This window comes from Salvelinus fontinalis, unplaced genomic scaffold, assembly GCF_029448725.1.
Source record: "Salvelinus fontinalis isolate EN_2023a unplaced genomic scaffold, ASM2944872v1 scaffold_0013, whole genome shotgun sequence".
NCBI lineage: Eukaryota > Metazoa > Chordata > Actinopteri > Salmoniformes > Salmonidae > Salvelinus > Salvelinus fontinalis.
In genome coordinates, this window is record NW_026600222.1 from 249520 (window position 1) to 261622 (window position 12103).

The following is a 12103-nucleotide window of genomic DNA, read 5'->3' on the forward strand; positions in this document are numbered from 1 at the left end:
AAACTAAACTAATCTTCTGAAATGTCATTAGTGGTCTTATGCTGCCATCTATTGGAATTATGTAGCAACTGCAGTAGTATTGAATAATGTATAATTCCTTACTAAAGTAGTAATTACTCAGAATTGCAAAATATACAATCTTCTAGATAATTTTATCACTTACAACTATAAAATAACCACTTATAGCATAACAAACAATTAAATTGACATTAACCAAAAACACCATATATTTAGTTTATTTAGTTAATTACCAAACTGAGCCGGTCGGTCACATTTTAGAGTGAGGCAGATATATAGCATTTTGCAAAAAAAACAAGATTTATGTCTCTCTGAAATGAAACCATCAAGTGATAGATTTTAAACAAATCACTGTCTGTGAGAGATGTAATGTTTGTCTCTGTTGTGTTGAAGCCCAATCAAGCAGGAGAGACCAGCCTCCCCTGTTCCCAGCTGTGTGTCCATGAAGAGTGACTGGTCTATGGATAAACCTATATACTTTAGAGAGGGAGACTTTTCTACTGAACAAAGGTAAGAAGAACTCATGGGTCATGGTCAGTGAGTTAAACAACACTGTCTCTAGTCATTTCTCCTCTCCCATTTTCCTATTAATTTTGGTTGTTTTCATAATCCATAGGCTTATCCTTTTGTCCATTTTCATAGTCCTAAAACAATTTTAAACAAACACAACATTCCCTCCCTGCGAGTGTGTGTGTGTGCACTCCCTGGATGAGGAGATAAACTCTCTATCCTGATTGACTAGTCACTTCTACCCCTATGTACATATTACCTCAATTATATTCTCATTATTACCTCAACTACCTGGTACCCCTGCACATTGACTCAGTACTGGTACTCCTTATAGTCTCATTATTACCTCAACTACCTGGTACCCTGCACATTGACTCAGTACTGGTACTCCTTATAGTCTCATTATTACCTCAACTACCTGGTACCCCTGCACATTGACTCAGTACTGGTACTCCTTATAGTCTCATTATTACCTCAACTACCTGGTACCCCTGCACATTGACTCAGTACTGGTACTCCTTATAGTATCATTATTACCTCAACTACCTGGTACCCTGCACATTGACTCAGTACTGGTACTCATTATAGTCTCATTAGTACCTCAACTACCTGGTATCCCTGCACATTGACTCAGTACTGGTACTCCTTATAGTCTCATTATTACCTCAACTACCTGGTACCCCTGCACATTGACTCAGTACTGGTACTCATTATAGTCTCATTATTACCTCAACTACCTGGTATCCCTGCACATTGACTCAGTACTGGTACTCCTTAAAGCCTCATTATTACCTCAACTACCTGGTACCCCTGCACATTGACTCAGTACTGGTACTCCTTATAGTCTCATTATTACCTCAACTACCTGGTACCCTGCACATTGACTCAGTACTGGTACTCCTTATAGTCTCATTATTACCTCAACTACCTGGTACCCCTGCACATTGACTCAGTACTGGTACTCCTTATAGTCTCATTATTACCTCAACTACCTGGTACCCCTGCACATTGACTCAGTACTGGTACTCCTTATAGTCTCATTATTACCTCAACTACCTGGTACCCCTGCACATTGACTCAGTACTGGTTCTCCTTATAGTCTCATTATTACCTCAACTACCTGGTACCCCTGCACATTGACTCAGTACTGGTACTCCTTATAGTCTCATTATTACCTCAACTACCTGGTACCCCTGCACATTGTCTCGGTACAGGTACTCCTTATAGCCTCATTATTACCTCAACTACCTGGTACCCTGCACATTGACTCAGTACTGGTACTCCTTATAGCCTCATTATTACTTCAACTACCTGGTACCCCTGCACATTGACTCAGTACTGGTACTCCTTATACTCTCATTGTTACCTCAACTACCTGGTACCCTGCACATTGACTCAGTACTGGTACTCCTTATAGTCTCATTATTACCTCAACTACCTGGTACACCTGCACATTGACTCAGTACTGGTACTCCTTATAGTCTCATTATTACCTCAACTACCTGGTACCCTGCACATTGACTCAGTACTGGTACTCCTTATAGTTTCATTATTACCTCAACTACCTGGTACCCCTGCACATTGACTCAGTACTGGTACTCCTTATAGCCTCATTATTACCTCAACTACCTGGTACCCTGCACATTGACTCAGTACTGGTACTCCTTATAGTCTCATTATTACCTCAACTACCTGGTACCCCTGCACATTGACTCAGTACTGGTACTCCTTATAGTCTCATTATTACCTCAACTACCTGGTACCCCTGCACATTGACTCAGTACTGGTAATCCTTATAGTCTCATTATTACCTCAACTACCTGGTACCCCTGCACATTGACTCAGTACTGGTAATCCTTATAGTCTCATTATTACCTCAACTACCTGGTACCCTGCACATTGACTCAGTACTGGTACTCCTTATAGCCTCATTATTACCTCAACTACCTGGTACACCTGCACATTGACTCAGTACTGGTACTCCTTATAGTCTCATTATTACCTCAACTACCTGGTACCTCTGCACATTGACTCAGTACTGGTACTCCTTATAGTCTCATTATTACCTCAACTACCTGGTACCCCTGCACATTGACTCAGTACTGGTACTCCTTATAGTCTCATTATTACCTCAACTACCTGGTACCTCTGCACATTGACTCAGTACTGGTACTCCTTATAGTCTCATTATTACCTCAACTACCTGGTACCCTGCACATTGACTCAGTACTGGTACTCCTTATAGTCTCATTATTACCTCAACTACCTGGTACACCTGCACATTGACTCAGTACTGGTACTCCTTATAGTCTCATTATTACCTCAACTACCTGGTACCTCTGCACATTGACTCAGTACTGGTACTCCTTATAGTCTCATTATTACCTCAACTACCTGGTACCCTGCACATTGACTCAGTACTGGTACTCCTTATAGTCTCATTAATACCTCAACTACCTGGTACCCCTGCACATTGACTCAGTACTGGTACTCCTTATAGTATCATTATTACCTCAACTACCTGGTACCCCTGCACATTGACTCAGTACTGGTATTCCTTCTAGTCTCATTATTACCTCAACTACCTGGTACCCTGCACATTGACTCAGTACTGGTACTCCTTATAGTCTCATTAATACCTCAACTACCTGGTACCCTGCACATTGACTCAGTACTGGTACTCCTTATAGTATCATTATTACCTCAACTACCTGGTACCCCTGCACATTGACTCAGTACTGGTATTCCTTCTAGTCTCATTATTACCTCAACTACCTGGTACCCTGCACATTGACTCAGTACTGGTACTCCTTATAGTCTCATTATTACCTCAACTACCTGGTACCCCTGCACATTGACTCAGTACTGGTACTCCTTATAGCCTCATTATTACCTCAACTACCTGGTAGACCTGCACATTGACTCAGTACTGGTTCTCCTTATAGTCTCATTACTACGGTCGGTCACATTTGAGAGTGAGGCAAATATATAAATATATAGCATTTTGCAGGAAAAAAACATGATTATTTTTCTCTCTGAAATGAAACATGAAGTGATTTTTACCAAATACATGTCTGTCATTGAACAATCCAATGCCATGATTAGATAGTGGAAAAACACCAATCTCTTTCAGAATTTCTTTAAACAATTAAAGCTAATTTACTAACATTTCTTAAAAGTTATATATAGCGTTTTGTAATGAAACTCTTCTTCTGTTTCCCATCTGAGCTCAGAGTAGATGAGAAATGTAATGTTTGTCTCTGTTGTGTTGAAGTCCAATCAAGCAGGAGAGACCAGCCTCCCCTGTACCCAGCTGTGTGTCCATGAAGAGTGACTGGTCTATGGATGATCCTCTAAACTTTAGAGAGGGAGACTTTTCTACTGAACAAAGGTAAGAAGAACTCATGGGTCATGGTGAGTGAGTTAAACAACACTGTCTCTAGTCATTTCTCCTCTCCCATTTTCCCATTTATTGTTGTTGTTTTCATAATCCATAGGCTAATCCTTATGTTCATTTTCATAGTCCTAAAACAATATTAAACAAACACAACATTCCCTCCCTGCGTGTGCGTGTGCGTGTGCGTGTGCGTGTGTGTGTGTGCGTGTGTGTGTGTGCTCCCTGGATGAGGAGATGTAATCTCACGTTTTGTCCACAGAAACCAACATGAGAGATCAGAGTCAGAGATGCTCAGTGGTCAGTCTTCCCAGAGTCATCAAACAGACCTGGCCTCCATATTCAGTGTATGTGGTCCTGTTATGTACATTTGTTTTTGTTTACCTCAAGTAAAGTTGATCTGTCAATCATTCATTAATGTGTTGATGAGAAAGCATTTAGTCTCTTGCTTAACTTATTTACTTGATTTATTTCAGTTGCTTGAAGAGAAAATTATGACATTTGTGAAGAACGAGCTGAAGATGTTCAAGAGGATTCTTAGTCCAGAACTCCCAGAAGGCTTTGAGAGTCAGAAGCAGGATAAGGAAGTGGTGAACGCTGAAGATGAGAAGCAGGAGAGCAGTGCCAGAGAGGGGGCTCTGAAGATCACACTGCACGTCCTGAGGAAAATGAACCAGAAGGAGCTTGCAGACACACTGGAGAAAAGTAAGAGCTGTCTGCCTCATGTTGAATGCTGTTTTATAACATTTAAAAGCTGTAACTAAAGTACAGCTAAAGTAGCTGTGTAACTCAATGATATTGTAGCAGCCTTAACACAACACCTAGTGACCTCATCAAGTAGCAGCAGGGATGTGTTGTGGTGATTAATTTAGAGAGAGAGACAACATTAATAATACCATCAACAATACCAACAATAATATTGTAATCAGTCACACCAGTCTGTAATGCATTATGAAAACATTTACACATTTATACAGTCAGTTAAGAAGAGAAATGACTATAATTTTAAACTTTATAACAGTCCTACAATACTGTAGGCATTAAAACAGATGTAATATTAATATCCTCTGTGTTATTTCTTCATTCAGATGAGCTTGCTGTGATTTGCCAACGTGAACTCAAATCTAATCTAAAGAAGAAGTTTCAATGTGTATTTGAGGGGATCGCTAAACAAGGAAACCCAACACTTCTCAATAAGATCTACACAGAGCTCTACATCACAGAGGGTGGAACAGGAGAGGTCAATAATGAACATGAGTTGAGTCAGATTGAGACAACAACCAGGAAACAAGCAAGACCAGAGACTGCAATAAAATGTAACGACATCTTCAAACCCTTAACTGGACAAGACACACCTATCAGAACTGTGCTGACAAAGGGAGTCGCTGGCATTGGAAAAACAGTCTCTGTGCAGAAGTTCATTCTGGACTGGGCTGAAGGAAAAGCAAATCAGGATGTCCAATTTGTATTTTCATTCCCTTTCCGGGAGCTGAATTTGATGAAAGGGGACAAACACACTTTCATTGAACTTCTTAATCACTTCTCAATGGAAACCAAACAATCAAGAATCTCAAACTACGACAAGTACAAAGTTCTGTTCATCTTTGATGGTCTGGATGAGTGCCGACTGCCCCTAGACTTCCAGAAGAACAAGATCTGTTGGGACGTCACAGAGTCAACCTCAGTGGATGTTCTGCTGACAAACCTCATCTGGGGAAATCTGCTTCCCTCTGCTCTCCTCTGGATAACTACCCGACCTGCAGCAGCCAATAAGATCCCTTCAGGGTGTGTTGACCAGGTGACAGAGGTACGAGGGTTCAATGACCCACAGAAGGAGGAGTACTTCAGGAAGAGATTCAGTGATGAGGACCTGGCCAGCAGAATCATCTCACACATAAAGAAATCAAGGAGCCTCCACATCATGTGCCACATTCCAGTCTTCTGTTGGATTTCTGCAACAGTCCTTGAACACATGTTGAAACATAAGAAAGAAGAGATTCCCAAGACTCTGACTGAGATGTACACACACCTTGTGGTGTTTCATACCAAACAGAAGAATGAAAAGTATCTTGGGAATGAAGAGACAGGTCCACACTGGAATAAAGAGAGCATTCTGTCACTGGGAAAACTGGCTTTTCAACAGCTTGTGAAGGGCAATCTGATTTTCTATGAAGAAGACCTGAAAGAGGCTGGTATTGATGTCAATGAAGCCTCAGTGTACTCAGGATTGTGCACACAGCTCTTTAAAGAGGAATGTGGGCTGTACCAGAAGAAGGTGTACTGCTTTGTGCATCTGAGCATTCAGGAGTTTCTGGCTGCTGTATATGTGTTCCTCTCATTCATCAACAACAATGAGAATCTAATGGACAAACTGCAAACAAACGACGAGCCTGAAGTTACTTTCTACAAGAGTGCTGTGGATAAATCCTTACAAAGTGAGACGGGAAACCTGGACCTGTTCCTCCGCTTCCTTCTGGGCCTCTCACTGGAGTCCAATCAGAAGCACTTACGAGGTCTAATGACAAAGACAAGAAGCAGCTCACAGAGCCATGAAGAAACAGTCAAGTACATCAAGAAGAAGATCGGGGAGAATCCCTCTCCAGAGAGGAGCATCAATCTGTTCCATTGTCTGAATGAACTGAATGACCATTCTCTAGTGGAGGAGATCCAAAGCTACCTGAGATCAGGAAGTCTCTCAAAACCCAACCTGTCACCTGCACAGTGGTCAGCTCTGGTCTTTGTGTTGCTGACTTCAGAAAAGGAGCTGGATGTGTTTGACCTGAAGAAATACTCCAGATCAGAGGAAGGTCTTCTGAGGCTGCTGCCAGTGGTCAAAGACTCCAGAGCTGCTCTGTGAGTACATCAAATGACATATAAGAACTAATCATGAGGAAGAAATATTATGTTGAGGAAAATATGTATTATAATATGTATATAATATAATATTGAAAACAAATTGAATAAATGCATTGATTTTCAAGTTAGTATAGCAATATGACCATACAGTTCTAGGATACGGAAGATGAATCTATATGTTGTTTTGGAAAATTAACTAAATGCATCTGCCATTGTCCTTCTACACTACTGGTGTTAAATGAACAGTGTGTTTGTGAAGTCATGATGATCTCTTTGCAGGCTGTCAGGCTGTGGAGTCACAGAGAAAGGCTGTGCTTCTCTGGTCTCAGCTCTGGAGTCAAACCCCTCACACCTGAGAGAGCTGGATCTGAGTAACAATGACCTGAAGGATTCAGGAGTGAAGCTGCTCTCTGCTGGACTGGGGAATCCCCACTGTAAACTGGAGACTCTGAGGTCAGTATTCCTGTAGTTGGTCAACAAGTGATACAGTGGGGCAAAAAAGCATTTAGTCAGCCACCAATTGTGCAAGTTCTACCACTTAAAAAGATGAGAGAGGCCTGTAATTTTCATCATATGTACACTTGAACTATGACAGACAAAATGAGAAAAAAAAATCCTGAAAATCACATTGTAGGATTTTTAATGAATTTATTTGCAAATGATGGTGGAAAATAAGTATTTGGTCAATAACAAAAGTTTATCTCAATACTTTGTTATATACCCTTTGTTGGCAATGACAGAGGTCAAACGTTTTCTGTAAGTCTTCACAAGGTTTTCACACACTGTTGCTGGTATTTTGGCCCATTCCTCCATGCAGATCTCCTCTAGAGCAGTGATGTTTTGGGGCTGTTGCTGGGCAACACGGACTTTCAACTCCCTCCAAAGATTTTCTATGGGGTTGAGATCTGGAGACTGGCTAGGCCACTCCAGGACCTTGAAATGCTTCTTACGAAGCCACTCCTTCGTTGCCCGGCGGTGTGTTTGGGATCATTGTCATGCTGAAAGACCCAGCCACGTTTCATCTTCAATGCCCTTGCTGATGGAAGGAGGTTTTCACTCAAAATCTCACGATACATGGCCCCATTCATTCTGTCCTTTACACGGATCAGTCGTCCTGGTCCCCTTGCAGAAAAACAGCCCCAAAGCATGATGTTTCCACCCCCATGCTTCACAGTAGGTATGGTGTTCTTTGGATGCAACTCAGCATTCTTTGTCCTCCAAACACAGCGAGTTGAGTTTTTACCAAAAAGTTCTATTTTGGTTTCATCTGACCATATGACATTCTCCCAATCTTCTTCTGGATCATCCAAATGCTCTCTAGCAAACTTCAGACGGGCCTGGACATGTACTGGCTTAAGCAGGGGGACACGTCTGGCACTGCAGGATTTGAGTCCCTGGCGGCGTAGTGTGTTACTGATGGTAGGCTTTGTTACTTTGGTCCCAGCTCTCTGCAGGTCATTCACTAGGTCCCCCCGTGTGGTTCTGGGATTTTTGCTCACCGTTCTTGTGATCATTTTGACCACACGGGGTGAAATCTTGCGTGGAGCCCCAGATCGAGGGAGATTTTCAGTGGTCTTGTATGTCTTCCATTTCCTAATAATTGCTCCCACAGTTGATTTCTTCAAACCAAGCTGCTTACCTATTGCAGATTCAGTCTTCCCAGCCTGGTGCAGGTCTACAATTTTGTTTCTGGTGTCCTTTGACAGCTCTTTGGTCTTGGCCATAGTGGAGTTTGGAGTGTGACTGTTTGAGGTTGTGGACAGGTGTCTTTTATACTGATAACAAGTTCAAACAGGTGCCATTAATACAGGCAACGAGTGGAGGACAAAGGAGCCTCTTAAAGAAGAAGTTACAGGTCTGTGAGAGCCAGAAATCTTGCTTGTTTGTAGGTGACCAAATACTTATTTTCCACCATAATTTGCAAATAAATTCATAAAAAATCCTACAATGTGATTTTCTGGATTTTTTTTTCTAATTTTGTCTGTCATAGTTGAAGTGTACCTATGATGACATTTAAGGGCCTCTCTCATCTTTTTAAGTGGGAGAACTTGCACAATTGGTGGCTGACTAAATACTTTTTTGCCCCACTGTAACTGTTCACCAGATCCACATGTGTTTACCAGGCACACATAGTCCTCACCATATGTGTTTGGTGCTATGCTCCAGCATTTTGGATTTGAGATAGAATGTTTCGTATTAGATGAGAGTACAGAATGTCACCTTTCACATACACATTTATGTATGTACAGTGGCTTGCAAAAGTTTTCACCCCCCCTTGGCATTTTTCCTACATTGTTGCCTAAAAACCTGTAATTAAAATAGATGTTTTGGGGGTTTGTATCAGTTGATTTACACAACATGCCTACCACTTTGAAGATGCTAAATATTTGTTATTCTTAAACAACCAATAAATAAAAAAGAAAAGACCTTGAGTGTGCATAACTATTCACCCCCCCCAAAGTCAATACTTTGTAGAACCACCTTTTGCAGCAATTACAGCTGCATGTCTCTTGGGGTTTGTCTCTATAAGCTTGGCACATCTAGCCACTGGGATGTTTGACCATTCTTCAAGGCAAAACTGCTCCAGCTCCTTCAAGTTGGATGGGTTCCGCTGGTGTACCGCAATCTGTAAGTCATTCCACAGATTCTCAATTGGATTGAGGTCTATGCTTTGACTTGACCATTCCAAGATATTTACATTTTTCCCCTTAAACCACTCGGGTGTTGCTTTAGCAGTCTCAAAATCTCTGGAAGACTGAAACAGGTTTCCCTCCATAATTTCCCTGTATTTAGCGCCATCCATCATTCCTTCAATTCTAACCAGTTTCCCAGTCCCTGCCGATGAAAAACATCCCCACAGCATGATGCTGCCACCACCATGCTTCACTGTGGGGATGGTGTTCTCGGGGTGATGAGAGGTGTTGGGTTTGCGCCAGACATAGAGTTTCCCTTGATGGCCAAAAAGCTAAATAAACTCTTAGTGTCCTGATTCAGATCTGTTTAACCTTTACAGCCCTGGGGTTCCGCTAGACCCCCCCCCACACATTCCACTGAAAAGGCAGCGTGCGAAATTCAAAAAATATTTTTTTGAAATATTTAACTTTCACGAGTCACAAACCCGGATCCGGGATCCCCCCCATCACAAAAGCTGACTAGCATAGCCTAGCCTAAAGTTACAGGGATATCATAAAATAAAATGTTCATGAAATATCAAGTCCAAGACATCAAATGAAAGATACAGATCTTGTGATTCAAGCCATCATCTCTGATTTTTTAAATGTTTTACAGGGAAGACACAATATGTAAATCTATTAGCTAACCACGTTAGCAAAAGACACCACTTTTTTTAATCCACCATTTTTTTTACTGCATCAGTAGCTATCACAAATTCGACCAAATAAAGATATAAATAGCCACTAACCAAGAAACAATTCTCATCAGATGACAGTCTGATAACATATTTATTGTATAGCATAGGTTTTGTTAGAAAAATGTGCATATTTCAGGTATAAATCATAGTTTACAATTGCAGCCCCCATTACAACTATCACTAAAATGACTAGAATAACTACAGAGACCATCGTGTATTAGCTAATTACTCATCATAAAACATTTCTTAAAAATACACAGCGTACAGCAGATGAAAGACACAGATCATGTGAATATAGCCAATATGTCAGATTTTCTAAGTGTTTTACAGCGAAAACACAATATAGCGTTATCTTAGCTTACTACAAGTCAGTCACACAGTAGCATTGATTCATGCCAAAAATAGCAATAACGTTATAAACCACCAAACGCTATTCATTTTTTCACTAACCTTCTCAGAATTCTTCAGATGACAGTCCTGTAACATCATATTACACAATGCATATAGTTTGTTCGAAAATGTGCATATTTAGCCGCACAATTCGTGGTTACACAACGTGTTTAGTGGGCAAAAAATCAAGCAATCTGTCCGGCGCCATTTTGGAAAGGCACCTAATCTTATCGAAAACTATTCATAAACTTGACTAAAAAAATACAGGTTGGACAGCATTTGAAAGAGAAATTAGTTCTTAATGCAATCGCTGAATTACATTTTTTAAATTAACCTTACTGCGCAATACTGGGTACAATACAGGGTGCGATAGCGCAACGCTACATGGAAAATAATGGCGTCTAATACATTTTTCTTTTTCAACAGAACAACGTTTTATCAGCATAACCTACTATTAGCTGAACTCCCATCAGAATCTTGTGAAAGGTGTCCGTTGGCCAAAATAATCGTTGCTGGGTTGGAGAATGTTTCCCTCGACGTTGCAATTAGCAGTACAGAATGGCATTCGAGAGAGAGACACCCACGTTTCTACAGCGCCATGGAAATAAATACCTGAAAATCGCAATATACTGACCTAAACTGGTATAATTCGGTTCAAAATAACAAGATTATGATGTCTTTAAAGCCTATAGCGAATAAAAACAGAGCCGGATACTTCTAGGAGCTAAAACCAGACGTTCTAAAAAGACATGCCAAGACCCTCTTTGCGTCAGCGCGAAGTCCCGAAAGGTCGGACACCTCGGTTCCAATCAATTTAAAAACTTTGGGAAATACGTAGGAACGTCATTTCAACTCTCCCTATTCGCTAACAGCCAGGGGAAGGCGTATGCAGTGCATCTCAACCAATAGAAGACAGGCAAAGTTAAAGACAGGTCTCAAAGCAGATGATAAAATTTCCCATTCTCACACAGACATAGGAAAAGTGCTCTAAGTCGAGTTCTGTTTCACTTACAGACATAATTCCAACGGTTTTAGAAACTAAAGAGAGTTTTCTATCCAATAGTAAGAATACTATGCATATTGTACGAGCAAGAATTGAGTAGGAGACCGTTTACATTGGATACACATTTGTGCTATGTCGAAATAGCACCCCCCTAGTGGCAAGAAGTTAATTAACAAGTCCAATACAGCAAATGAAAGATAAACATCTTGTGAATCCAGCCAACATGTCTGATTTGTTAAATGTTTTACAGCGAAAACACCACGTATTTTTATGTTAGCTCACCACCAAACACAAAAAAGCACAGACATTTCTTTCACAGCACAGGTAGCTTGCACAAAACCGACCAAATAGAGATAGAATTAGTCACTAACCAAGAAACAACTTCATCAGATGACAGTCTTATAACATGTTATACAATAAATCTATGTTTTGTTCAAAAAAATTGCATATTTCAAGTATAAATCATAGTTTTACATTGCAGCTACCATCACAAATAGCACCGAAGCAGCCAGAGTAATTACAGAGACCAACGTGAAATACCTAAATACTCATCATAAAACAT

At 40.7% G+C, this 12103-nt stretch overlaps 1 protein-coding gene across 1 annotated transcript in view; it reads left to right on the forward strand.

Annotated features, from left to right (window-relative positions):
• The first annotated feature begins 388 nt into the window (after positions 1 to 388).
• LOC129842111 (NACHT, LRR and PYD domains-containing protein 12-like) overlaps positions 389 to 12103 on the forward strand; it is a 109542-nt gene continuing 97827 nt past the window's right edge. The window contains exons 1-2 of the mRNA XM_055910506.1: positions 389 to 528; positions 3803 to 3919. Of these exons, the coding sequence (XP_055766481.1) occupies positions 461 to 528; positions 3803 to 3919 (185 nt within the window). The 5' untranslated portion in view covers positions 389 to 460. The remainder of the gene's footprint in view (positions 529 to 3802; positions 3920 to 12103) is intronic.